Raw genomic sequence first — 20,840 nt, 5'->3', positions numbered from 1 at the left:
AAAATGCATTGACACGCATAACTGGTTGGTACATTTAAATATATAAATGGTGTTAGTCAGGATACAGAAACTAACATTTGCAAGACTTTTTACAATTTGGCTTGATTTGTGCTTAAATATATTTTTGTTTTGCATATTTCCATAAAAAATATAAATTTAAAAATAACACGTAAGACTTTTCATTAGATGTTATATTGTCAACCAATGAAGAGTTGAGCTAGTCAAGTAAAAGACAACAATATCAGGTAATATTCCAAAGTTAGAAGAAATAATATAAACGCATAATTTCTTTAACTTACCTGTATCATAATTCTCATCAAGGTATTGAATTTTGTCCAGACTGTATTTCCGAAAGTTATAGTCCATGCCTAAAAAGAATCAACAAATTAAACATATCAAATATTATCTCAAGCTACTAGGCTGATCCAAAATGACTTATTCGTATTGCTACTAAGAATTCATTGCAGCACCAAGCCGTTTAAGGTGGCCACAACCACGCAAGCTCTTTGTCGAACCCAGTCAGTTCCAAGCTTCTCTCTTAACCACCTCACATTAAGTTTCAATTTCCCTTCTTATGGCATCTTCCTTTAGCCTCTGAATCGTTTCTTATGACCTCTTCCTACTAAATTTGGGACGACCTGCTTTTCATTCAGCTCCAGGTAAATGTCAAAATTTACAATATTGTGCAAAAAGAAAAGGTCTAACATCCGTCATCCGTAAAATTTGGCCTAGCCATCTTAACCCTTTTTTCATTGTATTTCTAAATATCAGAAACGATGAGCATTTTTGTACAGCATATAATTTAACATACGCTTAATCATACGAGCACCAAAAATTGTTCTTAGACCATTTCTTTGACAAAATTCTGTTGTACTCTCCTCAAACTTTCAAAACGCCCGAGGATCTGAGCAACACTCGACGACTGTCTGTATTATGGCTTCCAATATTCCTATCTTTTTCCAAGAATTTGTCTTCCTATTATTCCAAACTCTATCGACCGCAATAAGTTCCCTATGCCTTAGCTATTTCATTTTTGGAAAATCCACTGCATCAGCCGCAGTGCTACCAAGATAAACAAGGTATTCTGATCAATTTTGTCTTTCTTGAGCATACAATTTTCATCCCCATTAATTCTAAGTCTAAGTGACTAAGTCTTATTAACATTAATTTTTAAATATATTCCCGCAGCTGGTAAAGTAGAGCTATTTCATCAGCTCAATTAAATGCCTCTTCAAAATCTTTAAAACTGAAGACTGAAAGGGTTCGATGATTCAGACGCTTATCAGTTGATGATATAAGTGTAAATAATTGGTCCAGACATCCTCCCCCTTCCTAAAGCCACCTATTTTTCTTTAAAACTTTTTACAGTCTCTCAAAGTCTAATAAGTATAATCTTGACAGAGAAGCGTTTTAACTTCTTATTTGTAAAAACAATCCGATTAGATAAAAGAGTTAAAACAGACAAAACCATTTTACATCACTTTTAAGTGCCTGAGCCACGAAAATCCATAAAAAAAACATAATGTGGCTTAAAATTTCATCTTTTCTAAAATTCCCCCCTTCCTTTAAAAGCACTCATAAGCATTTTCTGTCTAAAAGTAGTCATTCAATTTAGGCTACGTTCTAAACTCCTTTGAAATAGCTTTAGTGGCTCAAACATTATCAGTTTTGTTACATGTAAGTGAAGCTTGAAAGTTACTAAAATCAAAGAAAAAACTAACCAGACTGAATGTTATTCCATATAATTGTGATATATTTATCTCTGTCTGCACGGCTCTGTTCATGCCAAAATCCAGCAGCGTGCATTAACTCATGGATAACAATGCCAACATATAAGCACCCATTTCCGAGGGATACTGGTTGACTTCCTTTTGTGCGTCCCACCATGCTGCTGCACCTGAAAAATCAAAATAATTATTTATTACTTTCTGTTTATCTAATCCTTAAAGTTCTTATTATTTACTATTGTAGGCTAACCGACTTTAAAAAGGCAGCGAAGGTTATATTTTCGAAAAGCTAGCTAAGTGAAACTAAGATTTGATTTTTTTGCCCTTTGTTTTGTTCTTTTAAACTTTTGAAACAAATAAGATTATGGAAGATTCAAGCTATCTATTTAATCATTGCGGAAAATGGCATTATAGATTATTAACATCGTTTAAAAAAAATTCTTTGTCGTGTATTGTTTTCTAATGTCTTTTTGCCACCCCCTTGGACAAGTTTTTTTACTTCTCGGGGTGGATGCTATTACTGTTTTGTTTTATTTTTTTTAATAAATTTATCTCTCTATAAAAAATAACGTTTATTAAAAAAAAAATGTTCCAAAAAAGAATTTTTACAAATAAATGTAAATTTATAAATTAAAAAATATTCTATAATACATAAATTAACGTAAAAAAAAACTTAATAACTATAAAAAAGAAAATTAAAAAAAAAACAAGAAAAAGTCCCAATAAATAATCAACTCAAACTTAACATGGACAGAAATTACTACAAACAGGAGAAGAGTTAGTTACTTCTACAAACAGGAGAAGAGTTTTTTTACTTCTCGGGGTGGATGCTATTACTGTTTTGTTTTCTTTGGTTTAATAAATTTATCTCTCTCTAAAAAATAACGTTTATTAAAAAAAAAAATGTTCCACAAAAGAAGTTGTTCAAAGAAAGGTAAATGTCTACATTAAACCAAAGGCGAGCAGAAATAAAGTAACGTAAAAAAAAAACTTAATCACTATAAATACGTAAATGAAACAAAAAACAAGCAAAAGTCCCAATAAATAATCAACTCAAACTTAAAATGGACAGAAATTACTACAAACAGGAGAAGATTTAGTTAATTATACAAACATTATAAGATTTTTTTTACGTCTCGTGGTGGATGCAATTTCTGTTTTGTTTTCTTTTTTTTAATAAATTTATATCTATCTCAAAAATTACGTTTATTAAAAAAAAAAATTTTCAAAAAAATAAGTTTTACAAATAAATTTAAAGGTATACATTAAACCAAAGTCGAGCAGGAATAAAGTAACGTAAAAAAAAACTTAATCACTATAAATAAGTAAATGAAACAAAAAACAAGCAAAAGTCCCAATAAATAATCAATTCAAACTTAAAATGGACAGAAATTACTACAAACAGGAGAAGAGCTATTGTCCTCTATGGCTTCTAAAGACCAGAATGATGTTTATGCTTTGCTTGGGCTTGAAAGCGGTCACCCTTTACCCACAGTTTGTTACTACGATCTGGTTTATCCAAGATTCTCTTGCATGTAAAGGAGACTACTACTCTCTCACCTAAATCCGTTGTTTACGTTCGAGTTTAATGTTCGTAAAAAAAAGAAGAAGAAATGCTTTGAGAATTCTAAATGATCCATACTCAAACTGTTTGCTATAAGCTGGTCTGAAATATCAAAAATTACTTATCATCAAATTACTTATCATTACTAAACATCATTACCACTGTTTTCATAGTGATTTCGGTGAAAACTTTTTTCTTAAACGGATGTTCCCTATGGACCACAGTTTTTTCCCAGCAAGGTTTGCCGGGAAATAAGAATGCATTAATCAATATATATAAACAAGAAATTGAGAAAAATTATTATTCAAATTACGGTGAAAACAAAGATCATGGTAACACTTACCCTCCTCCTTTGAAAATTTACTAGAATTACTCATAATGTTCAGCCACCTACCTCTCCGGCTTTGCGCTGGTAGTCATGTGAATGTAGTATTTTACGTTACAAAGGATTATCTACAGTAACAGTAATGCTATCAACCCCCAGCACTAATATTGCTGGCACATTCCAAAGATATTTCCTGGCATCAAGGGAAATTAGAGATAAAGTTTAACCGCTCCCTCCCAATCCTCCTACAACATTTAACTGCAGGCTCACGGATATTTGAAAACTATCGGTTAAAAATAAAACTTTGAAATTCCAAGCACACCAAAATTGCCTAAATAAAGATCCATAGGCCCTCCCCTAATGCTGCTGTACAATTATACACTCCTATAAATAATATTATCAAGCCCCAAATGAATAAACGTAGTTCATAAACTTTTAGAAATAAATATCTATGTTGAATGTTAAGTTTGATTAACTACCTGAATTTTATGTTTTAATTTTCATCAAGATCACAAGCTCTCATGGGGGATGTTCTCCACCTATTTTGAGAATCAGACAAATTTTCTCAGGTTCATAGCATTTTATATTTAATTCTAAACTTGATCAACTTGTATTCTTAAATTTATCATAAGCAACTGATTCTTTTGGTGTATATATTGTTATCAACACCTCTTTTTTTGCTACTTTTTGGCTACTATTAGCCCACATCGCCTTTTACTTTTAGTTCGTTGCCACGAACTGTTGGACTGTCACGACACCGTAAAAATCAAATTTCTGCTTTATTAGGGAAAAATATATTCAATCGATAAATTCACACTATGTCTCATTCCATATATATTATTTTAAATATTTAACTCTTCCCCTTTAGAATTCGTCAAAACGAAGAACACTTTCAACTAGACACAAACAAAATTCTGGGAGTAGATTAACGGTGTACCGAGAACACTCTTTTTAAGTCTCCTGTTTTTAAATGTACATTTTTCAGACAAAAAGAATACAGTTTTGAATAATAGAATCTACCTAATCTACATAAATACTGCCTTGAATTTTAATTGTTCACCTAAACCAAGTAAGTCTAAAGCTCCCAAAGTAAATTTAAAGTATATTTAATAAAGGTGTATAAAATAACGAATAAGTCACTAGTAATTTAGATTAGTATCAGAGAGGGGAATTTAGTTTAAAAAAAGTTTTTATGATCTTGTAAAGTATTATTGTTTCTAGATTTGATAGAATTTCCCCAACTAACAGTCCAGGACAATTTTTTGGCCGGTTGAGGTCCAGACTACTATTTTAATGAGCATGGTACTCTTATCTAAACTATAAAAAACGAATCTTACCCAGAACCTTGATAAATATTTATGTAGTCTCTTTCATTTCTTCTCGGAACAAAACGAATACAAGTCTTGTTTTCGTATTCTCTGAACGCTCTGGCAATTACTGATCTTTCATATTGGGCTAAAAATAAGAAAAAAAATGTAAGGCAAAGTTTAAATATAATTCAACATTTCGTAATGACAATTTGACCATTAACAGTAGAATGGCCCCTATTGATCCGAACACTCACCCCTGCTGCCACCTACAACTTTTTTTAACACCAAATTTGGGCATAGAGTCATTAGGGAGAACATGTGGTTAATGGGGTCAATGACCTAAATTTCCAAGGTCGATGTTGTTGTTGTTGTTGTTTTGGCCATGTGCATAGAGTCATTAGGGAGAGCACGTGGTTAATTAAAGCGATTGGGAATTTGGAACACCTGTGCTGTCAGTCATTAATCAAATTGTTTCCGGGCAAAGTTTAATAATATCTGACAGGTACTGTCAATCATTAATCAAATTGTTTCCAGGCGAAGTTTAATAATGTCTGACAGGTGATGTCAAGATTGATTGATATGTCACGAAATGGGAATTAATTTGTTGTTTCTAAGGGGAATTATTGATTCAAGAAAAAGGAATTAATTTGTTGTTTCTAAGGGGAATTATTGATTCACGAAAGGGGAATTAATTTGATGTTTCTAAGGGGAAGGTGGGGAAGAGATATATTGATTGCGTAATCGAAGGGAGAGAATTCCCGAGAAATTGATTACATAATCGGTAGAACCCTATAAGGAGCTCGTGACGGGAATCCATTTATGGGCATAGAATGACGTAATCAACTAGGACAATTGGATTTCTGAGAAATTGATTACATAATCGGTAGAACCCTATCAGAAGGTCATGACGGGAATTCATTTATGGGCATAGAATGACGTAATCAACTAGGACAAATGGATTTCTGAGAAATTGATTACATAATCGGTAGAACCCTATCAGAAGGTCATGACGGGAATTCATTTATGGGCATAGAATGACGTAATCGACTAAGACAATTGGATTTCTGATAAATTGATTACATAATCGGTAGAACCCTATCAGGAGGTCCTGACGGGTATCCATTTATAGGCATAAAATGACGTAATCAACTAGGAAAAATGGATTTCTGAGAAATTGATTACATAATCGGTAGAACCCTATCAGAAGCTCATGACGGGAATTCATTTATGGGCATAGAATGACGTAATCGACTAAGACAAGCAAGTTACTTTCTTAATGTCCCTCCTAAATCCATTTTCCAACTTGAAGTACTTATCTTTTTCACTCACAACTATATTTTACAGCTTTTAGGATACCTCAACACCAAGAAATGCTTTTCAAAGACCATTTCAGAGCAAGTTACTTTCTTAATGTCCCTCCTAAACCCATTTTGCAACTTGAAGTACTTATCTTTTTCACCCACAACTATACTTTACAGCTTTTTGGGTGTCCCAACACCAAGAAATACTTTTCAAAGACCATTTCAGAGCAAGTTTCTTTCTTAATGTCCCTCCTAAACCCATTTTCCAACTTGAATTACTTATCTTTTTCACCCACAACTATACTTTACAGCTTTTTGGTTACCTCAACACCAAGAAATACATTTCAAAGACCATTTCAGAGCAAGTTACTTTCTTAATGTCCCTCCTAAACCCATTTTGCAACTTGAAGTACTTATCTTTTTCACCCCCAACTCTACTTTACAGCTTTTTGAGTGTCCCAACACCAAGAAATACTTTTCAAAGACCATTTCAGAGCAAGTTACTTTCTTAATGTTCCTCCTAATCCATTTTGCAACCTGAAGTACTTATCTTTTTCACCCACAACTATACTTTACAGCTTTTTGGATACCTCAACACCAAGAAATACTTTTCAAAGACCATTTCAGAACAAGTTACTTTCTTAATGTTCATCTTAAACCCATTTTGCAACTTGAAGTACTTATCTTTTTCACCCACAACTGTACTTTACAGCTTTTGGATACCTCAACACCAAAAAATACTTTTCAAAGACCATTTCAGAGCAAGTTACTTTCTTAATGTCCCTCCTAAACCTATTTTCCAACTTGAAGTACTTATCTTTTTCACCCACAACTATACTTTACAGCTTTTTGGTTACCTCAACACCAAGAAATACTTTTCAAAGACCATTTCAGAGCAAGTTACTTTCTTAATTTCACTCCTAAACCCATTTTCCAACTTGAAGTACTTATCTTTTTCACTCACAACTATACTTTATAGCTTTTTGGATACCTCAAAACCAAGAAATACTTTTCAAGGACCATTTCAGAGCAAGTTACTTTCTTAATGTCCCTCCTAAACCCATTTTGCAACTTGAAATACTTATCTTTTTCACCCACAACTATACTTTACAGCTTTTTGGATACCTCAACACCAAGAAATACCTTTCAAAAGGCATTTCAGAGCAAGTTACTTTCTGAATGTCCCTCTTACACCCATTTTCCAACTTGAAGGACTTATCTTTTTCATCCACCACTCTACTTTACAGCTTTTTGGATACCTCAACACCAAGAAATACCTTTCAAAGACCATTTCAGAGCAGGTTACTTTCTTAATGTCCCTCCTAAACCCATTTTGCAACTTGAAGTAATTATCTTTTTCACCCACAACTATACTTTACAGCTTTTTGAGTGTCACAACACCAAGAAATACTTTTCAAAGATCATTTCAGAGCAAGTTATTTTCTTAATGTTCCTCCTAAACCCATTTTTCAACTTGCAGTACTTATATTTTTCACCCACAATTATACTTTACAGCTTTTTGGATACCTCAACATCAAGAAATACATTTCAAAGACCATTTCAGAGCAAGTTACTTTCTTAATGCCCCTCCTAAACCCATTTTCCAACTTGAAGTACTTATCTTTTTCACCCACAACTATACTTTACAGCTTTTTGGATACCTCAACACCAAGAAATACCTTTCAAAGACCATTTCAGAGCAACTTTTTTTCTTAATGTCCCTCCTAAACCCATTTCCCAACTTGAAGTACTTATCTTTTTCACTCACAACTATACTTTACAGCTTTTTGGATACCTCAACACCAAGAAATACTTTTCAAAGACCATTTCAGAGCAAGTTACTTTCTTAATGTCAATCCAGAACCCATTTTACACCGTGAAGAACTTATATTTTTCACCAACAACTATACTCTAAAGCTTTTTTTATACCTCAACACCAAGAAAAACTATCCTACTCACATTTCAGAACAATTTACTTTCTTAATGTATCTCCTAAGCCCATTTTCCAACTTGAATTACTTATCTTTTTCACCATAGCTATAATTTATAACCTTTTGGATGCTTCAACACCAAGCAATACTTTTCAAAGGCATTTCAGAACAAGTTTATTTCTTAATATGCTTCTTAAACCAATTTTACAAATTCTAAATTTTTCCATAGTAGATAGAAAAAGCTATATCATAGCTGTGAATATTTTCTCGAAAGATAAGCAGTTCTATTTCAATTTTAAATTTTCTCAATGAAGTGAAGAAAAGTTCAAGTTCTCTTCTGAATTTTCACAATGAAAAAGAAATTAGTTTTTATTCAATTCTATTTTTCCAAATAATATAAAAATTTTCCACTTTAGTTCAGATTTTTCTCAAAGGGATGAAAAATTTAAAATACTGTTCCAAATTTTCTCAAAGAAGTGAAGAAAAGTTCAATTTCTCTTCTGAACTTTACCAAAGAACACACTTCAATTCTAATTTCTCCAAAGAAAACAAAAATCTTCCACTTCAGTTCTTTATTTCACAAAGACATAAAGATATTTAAAGTTCAATTTTAATTTTTCGGTGGAAGATAGAAAAAGTAATCCCCAACCCGAAGGAACCCCCCGGTCCCCAAAGGCCCCAGGCCCCCCGGTCCCGCCAAAGCCCGCCCAAGAGCCCCGAACCCCAAGGCCCTCCGACACCCCCCAAAGACCCACAAACAAAAAAATCTCTTAAAAATAATATTTTTAATCAATGAGAACACTTTTCTGTTCAGACTAGCAAGTTTTCTACCAAAGATAGCAAATGTTTTCATAGACATAACATTTTTTGATTGTGATAACAACTTTTCTGTCAGAAGTAGCAAGTTTTGCTTAACAATACCAAACCCGCTCATCAAAGTAATGATATTTTACTTTAATACTAACATACTTTTACTGAACACACGCAAATTTCTCTTAGAAATAATATTTTTCATCAATTATAACACTTTTTCTGTTCGAACTAGCAAGTTTTCTACCAAAGATACCAAATTTTTTCTTAGAAATAACTTTTTTGATTGTGATGACAACTTTTCTGTCAGAAGTAGCAAGTTTTGCTTAACACTAACAAACCTTCTCATCAAAGTAATGATATTCTACCTTAATACTAACATACTTTTACTGAACAAACCAAAATTTCTCTTAGAAATAATATTTTTCATCACTGATAACACTTTTCTGTTCGAACTAGCATGTTTTCTACCAAAGATACCAAATATTTTCATAGAAGTAACATTTTTGATTGTGATAACAACTTTTCTATCAGAAGTAGCAAGTTTTGCTTAACACTAACAAACATTCTCATCAAAGTAATGATATTTTACCTTAATACTAACACACTTTTACTGAACACACAGAAATTTCTCTTAGAAATAATATTTTTCGTCAGTGATAACACTTTTTCTGTTCGAACTAACATGTTTTCTACCAAAGATACCACATTTTTTCGTAGACGTACCATTTTTTTATTATGATAACAACTTTTCTGTCAGAAGTAGCAAGTTTTGCTTAACACTAACAAACATTCTCATCAAAGTAATGATATTTTACCCTTAATACTGACATACTTTTACTGAACACACACAAATTTCTCTGAGAAATAATATTTTTCGTCAGTGATATCACTTTTTCTGTTCGAATTAGCAAGTTTTCTACCAAAGATACCAAATTTTTTCTTAGAAGTAACATTTTTTGATTGTGATAACAACTTTTCTGTCAGAAGTAGCTAGTTTTGCTTAACACTAACAAACCTTCTCATCAAAGTAACAACATTTTACCCTAATACTAACATACTTTTACTGAACAAACAAAAATTTCTCTTAGAAATAATATTTTTCATCAATGATAAAACTTTTTCTGTTCGAAATAGCATTTTTTCTAGCAAAGATACCAAATTTTTTCATAGAAGTAACATTTTTTGATTGTGATAACAACTTTTCTGTCAGAAGTAGGAAGTTTTGCATAACACTAACAAACATTCTCTTCAAAGTAACGATATTTTACTTTAATACTAACATACTTTTACTGAACACACACAAATTTTTCTCAGAAATAATATTTTTCGTCAATGATAACACTTTTTCTGTTCGAACTAGCAAGTTTTCTAGCAAAGATACCAAATTTTTTCTTAGAAGTAACATTTTTTTATTGTGATAACAACTTTTTTGTCAGAAGTAGCAAGTTTTGCTTAACACTAACAAACCTTCTCATCAAAGTAACAACATTTTACACTAATACTAACATACTTTTACTGAACAAACAAAAATTTCTCTTAGAAATAATATTTTTCATCAATGATAACACTTTTTCTGTTCGAACGAGCAAGTTTTCTAGCAAAGATACCAAATTTATTCATAGAAGTAACATTTTTTGATTGTGATAGCAACTTTTCTGTCAGAAGTAGCAAGTTTTGCTTAACACTAACAAACATTCTCATCAAAGTAACGATATTTTACATTAATACTAACATACTTTTACTGAACACACACAAATTTTTCTTAGAAATAATATTTTTCGTCAATGATAACACTTTTTCTGTTCGAACTAGCACGTTTTCTAGCAAAGATACCAAATTTTTTCTTAGAAGTAACATTTTTTGATTGTGATAACAACTTTTCTGTCAGAAGTAGCAAGTTTTGCTTAACACAAACAAACCTGCTCATCAAAGTAATGATATTTTACCTTAATACTAACACACTTTTACTGAACAAACAAAAATTTCTCTAAGAAATAATATTTTTCATCACTGATAACACTTTTCTGTTCGAATTAGCAAGTTTTCTACCAAAGATACCAAATATTCTCATAGAAGTAACATTTTTTGATTGTGATAACAACTTTTCTGTCAGAAGTACCAAGTTTTGCTTAACACTAACAAACATTCTCATCAAAGTAATGATATTTTACCTTAATACTAACATACTTTTACTGAACACACAGAAAATTCTCTTAGAAATAATATTTTTCGTCAGTGATAACACTTTTTCTGTTCGAACTAGCAAGTTTTCTACCAAAGACACCAAATTTTTTCGTAGACGTACCATTTTTTGATTGTGATAACCACTCTTCTGTCAGAAGTAGCAAGTATTGCTTAACACTAACAAACATTCTTTTCAAAGTAATGATATTTTACCTTAATACTAAAATACTTTTACTGAAGAAACACAAATTTCTCTTAGAAATAATATCTTTTGTCAGCGATAACACTTTTTCTGTTCGAACTAGTAAGTTTTCTAGCAAAGATACCAAATTTGTTCTTAGAAGTAACATTTTTTGATTGTGATAACAACTTTTTTGTCAGAAGTAGCAAGTTTTGCTTAACACTAACAAACCTTCTCATCAAAGTAACAATATTTTCCCCTAATACTAACAAACTTTTACTGAACAAACAAAAATTTCTATTAGAAATGATATTTTTCATCACTGATAACACTTTTTCTGTTCGAACTAGCAAGTTTTCTAGTAAAGATACCAAATTTTTTCATAGAAGTAATATTTTTTGATTGTGATAACAAGTTTTCTGACAGAAGTAGCAAGTTTTGCTTAACACTAACAAACATTCTCATCAAAGTAACGATATTTTACTTTAATACTAACATACTTTTACTGAACACACACAAATTTTTCTTAGAAATAATATTTTTCGTCAATGATAAGACTTTTTCTGTTCGAACAAGCAAGTTTTCTACCAAAGATACCAAATTTGTTCGTAGAAGTAACATTTTTTTATTGTGATAACAATTTTTATGTCAGAAGTAGTAAGTTTTGCTTAACACTAATAATCCTTCTCATCAAAGTAATGATATTTTACCCTAATACTAACGTACTTTTACTGAACAAACAAAAATTTCTCTTAGAAATAATATTTTTCGTCAGTGATAACACTTTTTCTGTTCGAACTAGCAACTTTTCTACCAAAGATACCAAATTTGTTCTTAGAAGTAACATTTTTGATTGTAATAGCAACTTTTCTGTCAGAAGCATCAAGTTTGTCTTAACACTAACAAACATTCTCATCAAAGTAATGATATTTTACCTTAATACTAACATACTTTTACTGAACACATACAAATTGCTCTAAGAAATAATATTTTTCGTCAGTGATAACACTTTTTCTGTTCGAACTAGCAAATTTTCTACCAAAGATACCAAATTTTTTCGTAGAAGTAACATTTTTTGATTGTGATAACAACTTTTCTGTCAGAAGTAGCAAGTTTTGCTTAACACTAACAAAGCTTCTCATCAAAGTAACGACATTTTACCTTAATACTAACATACTTTTACTTAACACGCACACAAAGTTCTCTTAGAAATAATATTTTTCATTTCTATGTCTGAATCTATTTGCTTACATGTCTGGGTTGGTGTTTGGCTAGGTTAGGTTAGGTTAGCTAAGTCAGGTTAGGTTAGCTAAGTTAGTTTAGGTTAGCTAGTAAACATTTCTCCATGTTTAAGTTAGGTTAGGTTAACTTATCATGAGCGCTCGTGATAAGCTAACCTATCCTAACTAAAGCATGATACAAAGTCGACATGGGTGGATTTTCCGGCGAGTATGGTTAGGTTAGATCAAGTTAGGTTAGGTTAAGTTAGGTTAGGTTAGGTTAGCCTACGTACGCGCACATACGTAGGCTAACCTAACCTAACTTAACTTAACCTAACCTAACCTAACTTGATCTAACCTAACCTAACCATACTCGCCTGAAAATCCACACATGTCGACTTTGTATCATGCTTTAGTTAGGATAGGTTAGCTTATAAGGAGCGCTCATGATAAGTTAACCTAACCTAACCTAACTTAAACATGGAGAAATGTTTACTAGCTAACCTAACCTAACTTAGCTAACCTAACCTAACTTAGCTAACCTAACCTAACCAAACATCAACCCAGACATGTAAACAAATAGATTCAGACATAGAAATGAAAAATATTATTTCTAAGAGAACTTTGTGTGCGTGTTAAGTAAAAGTATGTTAGTATTAAGGTAAAATGTCGTTACTTTGATGAGAAGCTTTGTTAGTGTTAAGCAAAACTTGCTACTTCTGACAGAAAAGTTGTTATCACAATCAAAAAATGTTACTTCTACGAAAAAATTTGGTATCTTTGGTAGAAAATTTGCTAGTTCGAACAGAAAAAGTGTTATCACTGACGAATCATATTATTTCTAAGAGAAATTGGTGTGTGTTCAGTAAAAGTATGTTAGTATTAAGGTAAAATATCATTACTTTGATGAGAATGTTTGTTATTGTTAAGAAAAACTTGCTACTTCTGACAGAAAAGTTGCTATTACAATCAAAAATGTTACTTCTAACAACAAATTTGGTATCTTTGGTAGAAAACTTGCTAGTTTGAATATAAAAAGTGTTATCACTGACGAAAAATATTATTTCTAAGAGAAATTTTTGTTTGTTCAGTAAAAGTATGTTAGTATTAGGGTAAAATATCATTACTTTGATGAGAAGGATTATTAGTGTTAAGCAAAACTTGCTACTTCTGACAGAAAAGTTGTTATCACAATCAAAAAATGTTACTTCTACGAAAAAATTTGGTATCTTTGGTAGAAAAATTGCTAGTTCAAACAGAAAAAGTCTTATCATTGACGACAAATATTATTTCTAAGAAAAATTTGTGTGTGTTTAGTAAAAGTATGTTAGTATTAAAGTAAAATATCGTTACTTTGATGAGAATGTTTGTTAGTGTTAAGCAAAACTTGCTACTTCTGACAGAAAAGTTGTTATCACAATAAAAAAATGTTACTTCTATGAAAAAATTTGGTATATTTGCTAGAAAACTTGCTAGTTCGAACAGAAAAAGTGTTATCAGTGATGACAAATATTATTTCTAAGAGAAATTTTTGTTTGTTCTGTAAAAGTATGTTAGTATTAGTGTAAAATTTTGTTACTTTGATGAGAAGGTTTGTTAGTGTTAAGCAAAACTTGCTACTTCTGACAGAAAAGTTGTTATCACAATCAAAAAATGTTACTTCTAAGAAAAAATTTGGTATCTTTGCTAGAAAACTTGCTAGTTCCAACTTAAAAAGTTTTATCACTGACGAAAAATACTATTTCTAAGAGAAATTTGCGTGTGTTCAGTAAAAGTATGTTACAATTACGGTAAAGTATCATTACTTTGATGAGAATTTTCGTTAGTGTTAAGCAAAACTTGCTACTTCTGACAGAAAAGTTGTTATCACAATCAAAAAATATTACGTCTACGAAAAAATTTGGTATCTTTGGTAGAAAACTTGCTAGTTCGAACAGAAAAAGTGTTATCACTGACGAAAAATATTATTTCTAAGAGAAATTTCTCTGTGTTCAGTAAAAGTATGTTAGTATTAAGGTAAAATATTATTACTTTGATGAGAATGTTTGTTAGTGTTAAGCAAAACTTGCTACTTCTGACAGAAAAGTTGTTATCACAATCAAAAAATGTTACTTCAATGAAAATATTTGGTATCTTTGGTAGAAAACTTGCTAGTTCGAACAGAAAAGTGTTATCAGTGATAAAAATATTATTTCTAAGAGAAATTTTGGTTTGTTCAGTAAAAGTATGTTAGTATTAAGGTAGAATATCATTACTTTGATGAGAAGGTTTGTTAGTGTTAAGCAAAACTTGCTACTTCTGACAGAAAAGTTGTCATCACAATCAAAAATGTTACTTCTAAGAAAAAATTTGGTATCTTTGGTAGAAAATTTGCTAGTTCGAACAGAAAAAGTGTTATCATTGATAAAAAATATTATTTCTAAGAGAAATTTGCGTGTGTTCATTAAAAGTATGTTAGTATTAAAGTAAAATATCATTACTTTGATGAGTTGGTTTGTTAGTGTTAAGCAAAACTTACTACTTCTGACAGAAAAGTTGTTATCACAATCAAAAAATGTTACTTCTATGAAAATATTTGGTATCTTTGGTAGAAAACTTGCTAGTTCGAACAGAAAAGTGTTATCAGTGATGAAAAATATTATTTCTAAGAGAAATTTTTGTTTGTGGGTCTTTGGGGTGGGGCGGGGGGCCTGGGGGTGCGGGGTCCTTGAGGGGGGTTGGGAGGTCCCGGGGGGCCTGTGGCCTTTGGAGACCGGGGGGGTCCGTCGGGTTGGGGATTACTTTTTCTATCTTCCACCGAAAAATTAGAATTGAACTTTAAATTTCTTTATGTCTTTGTGAAATAAAGAACTGAAGTGGAAGATTTTTGTTTTCTCTGGAGAAATTAGAATTGAAGTGTGTTCTTTGGTAAAGTTCAGAAGAGAACTTGAACTTTTCTTCACTTCGTTGAGAAAATTTGGAACAGTATTTTAAATTTTTCATCCCTTTGAGAAAAATCTGAACTAAAGTGGAAAATTTTTATATTATTTGGAAAAATAGAATTGAATAAAAACTAATTTCTTTTTCATTGTGAAAATTCAGAAGAGAACTTGAACTTTTCTTTACTTCATTGAGAAAATTTAAAATTGAAATAGAACTGGTCATCTTTCGAGAAAATATTCACAGCTATGATATAGCTTTTTCTATCTACTATGGAAAAATTTAGAATTTGTAAAATTGGTTTAAGAAGCATATTAAGAAAAGAACTTGTTCTGAAATGCCTTTGAAAAGTATTGCTTGGTGTTGGAGCATTCAAAAAGCTGTATAGTATAGTTTTTGTGAAAAAGATAAGTACTTCAAGTTGGAAAATGGGTTTAGGAGGGACATTAAGAAAGTAACTTGCTCTGAAATGGTCTTTGAAAAGTATTTCTTGGTGTTGAGGTATCCAAAAAGCTGTAAAGTATAGTTGTGGGTGAAAAAGATAAGTACTTGAAGTTTGATAATGGGTTGTGGAGGGACATTAAGAAAGTAACTTGCTCTGAAATGGTCTTTGAAAAGTATTTCTTGGTGTTGAGGTATCCAAAAATATGTATAGTATAGCTGTGAGTTAAAAAGATAAGTACTTCAAGTTGTAAAATTGGTTTAGGAGGGACATTAAGAAAGTAACTTGCTCTGAAATGGTCTTTGAAAAGTATTTCTTGGTGTTGAGGTATCCAAAAAGCTGTAAAGTATAGTTGTGGGTGAAAAAGATAAGTACTTCAAGTTGGAAAATGGGTTTAGGAGGGGCATTAAGAAAGTAACTTGCTCTGAAATGGTCTTTGAAAGGTATATCTTGGTGTTGAGGTATCCAAAAAGCTATAAAGTATAGTTGTGGGTGAAAAAGATAAGTACTTCAAGTTGGAAAATGGGTTTAGGATGAACATTAAGAAAGTAACTTGCTCTGAAATGATCTTTGAAAAGTATTTCTTTGTGTTGGGACACTCAAAAAGCTGTAAAGTATAGTTGTGGGTGAAAAAGATAAGTAGTTCAAGTTGCAAAATGGGTTTAGGAGGGACTGTAAGAAAGTAACATGTTTTGAAATGGTCTTTGAAAAATATTTCTTGGTGATGAGGTATCAAAAAAGCTGAAAAGTATAGTTGTGGATGAAAAAGATATGTACTTAAAGTAAGAAAATGGGTTTAAGAGGGACATTAAGAAAGTAACCTGCTCTGAAATGCCTATTGAAATGTATTTCTTGGAGTTGAGGTATCCAAAAAGCTGTAAAGTATAGCTGTTGGTGAAAAAGATAAGTACTTCAAGTTGAAAAATGGGTTTAGGAGGGACATTAAGAAAGTAACTTGCTCTGAAACGGTCTTTGAAAGGTATTTCTTGGTGTTGAGGTATCCAAAAAGCTGTAAAGTATAGTTGTGAGTGAAAAAGATAAGTACTTCAAGTTGGAAAATGTGTTTAGGAGTGACATTAAGAAAGTAAAGTGCTCTGAAATGGTCTTTGAAAAGTATTTCTTGGTGTTGAGGTAACCAAGAAGCTGTAAAGTATAGTTGTGGGTGAAAAAGATAAGTACTTAAAGTTTAAAAATGGGTTTAGGAGGGACATTAAGAAAGTAACTTGCTCTGAAATGGTCTTTGAAAAGTATTTTTTGGTGTTGAGGTATCCAAAAGCTGTAAAGTACAGTTGTGGGTGAAAAAGATAAGTACTTCAAGCTGCAAAATGGGTTTAGGATGAACATTAAGAAAGTAACTTGCTCTGAATTGGTCTTTTAAAAGTATTTCTTGGTGTTGAGGTATCCAAAAAGCTTTAAAGTATAGTTGTGGGTGAAAAAGATAAGTACTTCAAGTTGCAAAATGGTTTTAGAATGACCATTAAGAAAGTAACTTGCTCTGAAATGGTCTTTGAAAAGTATTTCTTGGTGTTGGGTCACTCAAAAAGCTGTAAAGTATAGTTGTGGGTGAAAAAGATAAGTACTTCAAGTTGGAAAATGGGTTTAGGAGGGCCATTAAGAAAGTAACTTGCTCTGAAATGGTCTTTGGAAAGTATTTCTTGGTGTTGAGGTAACCTAAAAGCTGTAAAGTATAGTTGTGGGTGAAAAAGATAAGTACTTCAAGCTGCAAAATGGGTTTTGGAAGGGACATTAAGAAAGTAACTTGCTCTGAAATGGTCTTTGAAAAGTATTTCTTTGTTTTGAGGTAACCAAAAAGCTGTAAAGTATATTTTAGGGTAAAAAAGATAAGTACTTCAAGCTGGAAAATGGGTTTAGAAGGGACATTAAGAAATTGACTTGCTCTGAAATAGTCTTTGAAATGTATTTTTTGGTGTTGAGATATCCAAAAAGCTGTAAAGTATAGTTGTGGGTGAAAAAGATAAGTACTTCAAGTTGCAAAATGGGTTTAGGACGAACATTAATAAATTAACGTGCTATTAAATGGTCTTTGAAAAGTATTTCTTGGTATTGAGATACCCAAAAAGCTATAAAGTATAGTTGTGGGTGAAAAAGATAAGTACTTCAAGTTGGAAAATGGATTTAGGAGGGACATTAAGAAAGTAACTGGCTCTGAAATGGTCTTTGGAAAGTATTTCTTGGTGTTGAGGTAACCAAAAAGCTGTAAAGTATAGTTTTGGGTGAAAAAGATAAGTACTTCAAGTTGGAAAATGGGTTTAGGAGGGACATTAAGAAAGTAACTGGCTTGTCTTAGTCGATTACGTCATTCTATGCCCATAAATGGATTCCCGTCAGGACCTCCTGATAGGATTCTACCGATTATGTAATCAATTTCTCAGAAATCCAATTGTCTTAGTCGATTACGTCCTTCTATGCCCATAAATGAATTCCCGTCATGACCTTCTGATAGGGTTCTACCGATTATGTAATCAATTTCTCAGAAATTTGTCCTAGTTGATTACGTCATTCTATGCCCATAAATGGATTCCCGTCATGACCTTTTGATAGGGTTCTACCGATTATGTAATCAATTTCTCAGAAATCCTTTTGTCCTAGTTGATTACGTCATTCTATGCCCATAAATGGATTCCCGTCACGAGCTTCTTATAGGGTTCTACCGATTATGTAATCAATTTCTCGGGAATTCTCTCCCTTCAATTACGCAATCAATATATCTCTTCCCCACCTTCCCCTTAGAAACATCAAATTAATTCCCCTTTCGTGAATCAAGAATTCCCCTTAGAAACAACAAATTAATTCCCCTTTCTTGAATCAATAATTCCCCTTAGAAACAACAAATTAATTCCCATTTCGTGACATATCAATCAATCTTGACATCACCTGTCAGACATTATTAAACTTCGCCTTGAAACAATTTGATTAATGATTGACAGTGCTGTCAGACATTATTAAACTTTGCCCGGAAACAATTTGATTAATGACTGACAGCAGAGGTGTTCCAAATTCCCAATCGCTTTAATTAACCACGTGTTCTCCCTAATGACTCTATGCACATGGCCAAAACAACAACAACAACAACATCGACCTTGGAAATTTAGGTCATTGACCACATTAACCACGTGTTCTCCCTAATGACTCTATGCCCAAATTTGGTGTTAAAAAAAGTTTTAGGTGGCAGCAGGGGTGAGTGTTCGGATCAATAGGGGCCATTCTACTATTAACCTGTAATTTCAAGTAAATTTTAGGAAATGACGTTATAAATGATGATTTTGCGAATTCCTACGGGAGGAATACCCGTCAACATTGGCCCCAAAGTTTTGAAAGCAAACAAATCTTGTCCATATAAGATGCAAAAACCCCTTTTTCAGGGCGTAAAAAAAAAAATCTCGTACACAGAGTAACCAGTTACTATTTAAAGTTACTCGTGGGCATAATACATCATAGTATAGATGGTGTAATTTGATCCACAACTAACCCGAAAGAAAACGGCCATCAATTTCACAAATTTCACTACTTAATAACTTGAAACTCATCTTTTGTTGTGAGTTTGTTTTGATTTTGACCAGCCCTACTATAGTAGCCTAAACACAAAGTTCTACTGCCTAATAGGCTAGCCGAGATTAAGCAACAGGGAGCACTCAGAACCAAAGCAAACTTATTGTTATTTTAATTTTTCTTAGTAGGCCTAAATGAGTAAATAATTTCTACATTGGGGACAATACAAAGATTCAATTAGCTTCAAACAAAATTCTTTCTGAAAGTGATAAGATCCACTGACAATAACTTTAGGCCAGTTATTAAATGTTAAGAGCCTCAACGTAAAATTTTGTCATTTTATATAAGAGCCTCATTTGGGTTATTTCTTTCATTTGTTATAATATTGCAATAAAAATTACTCCATTTTAGGGGATACCGAAATTTCATTACCTTAGGGTACCCAGTTTGTTTAAGTCTGGCCCTGGGTAAAGTAGATTGAAGTTGAAAATAATAATCTAAAGTGCTTGTCAACTAGGTAAACCATCCACTAAGATGCGACTAAAATGAGTATGTAGGCCTAAAAGTTTGCTTTTTCAAATATGAGCAAGCACTTATTTGCTCAGTCCTATCTAGCTCATTTCTCTAAGTGATATGTTTTATAACAGGCTCTGCAACTTTTAGTGTTTTAGCAATTTATAATATATTAGCTGTAAAGATCTGTCGACTTTTCAATAGGAAACTTGAAACTATTAATTACAAAAAAATTAAAGTTTCGCATGCTTGAACAATCTTCAAGGGAATAGAAGGACATTACTTCGACTCGTCCTACGCAGAAAAAAGACTAAAAATGGATCAACCACTTTGTTAATCAATTCTGCTGTAAAAGAAAAAAGCTTGGATGAAACAAGGCATACAAATACTTTTCCTTGCTAGTTGTGTGAAAGCAAAATGTGGAATAGATAAGAAAAAAAGTTGCCGCGTGTCTATGCTGAGGTAAATAATTAAGTCAATTGATTTGTAATAAAACTGGAGTTTCATATTTACTCTAGCCTAATATATGCATTAACTCTTAACAGTTAAGATAAACAAAAAACTTACTAAAAGAGGATGAAATGACATATGGAATTTTCCCTCCTTCCCAACGGAGCCTCGTGTCTCTGATAGCGTTTTTCATCTACAATAGAAATCTAATCTTAGTCATAAGCTTCAATATTGTCGACTTGTTAATCTCTTACAGTTCCTCAAAGAGAAAAGAAATGACTGATGAGAAGATTTCTGGTGCAAGGTATTTCACTTTATAGGAAATGAACGAGATAAATAATTTAAAACGTAAATAAATGAATAACACGCAAACTCCTACGTAAATAATGATTAAAAAATAACTTGTTTTTGTACAGATTTTTGTTTATACTACCTGGAAGAAATATGAAC

General features: G+C 32.0%; 1 protein-coding gene across 1 annotated transcript in view; it reads right to left on the bottom strand.

The window, feature by feature from the left end:
• LOC148945327 (zinc metalloproteinase nas-13-like) overlaps positions 1-20,840 on the bottom strand; it is a 159,186-nt gene that overhangs the window by 75,415 nt on the left and 62,931 nt on the right. The window contains exons 3-6 of the mRNA XM_089099006.1: positions 20,508-20,583; positions 4,954-5,071; positions 1,722-1,897; positions 300-368 (exon numbers count right to left, since the gene is read on the bottom strand). Of these exons, the coding sequence (XP_088955132.1) occupies positions 300-368; positions 1,722-1,897; positions 4,954-5,071; positions 20,508-20,583 (439 nt within the window). The remainder of the gene's footprint in view (positions 1-299; positions 369-1,721; positions 1,898-4,953; positions 5,072-20,507; positions 20,584-20,840) is intronic.

This window comes from Artemia sp. Qi Xiang Cuo, chromosome 13 (genome assembly GCF_049724085.1).
Source record: "Artemia sp. Qi Xiang Cuo chromosome 13, ASM4972408v1, whole genome shotgun sequence".
Classification (NCBI taxonomy): Eukaryota; Metazoa; Arthropoda; class Branchiopoda; order Anostraca; family Artemiidae; genus Artemia; species Artemia sp. Qi Xiang Cuo.
This window is presented reverse-complemented; position numbering and strand designations above follow the sequence as displayed.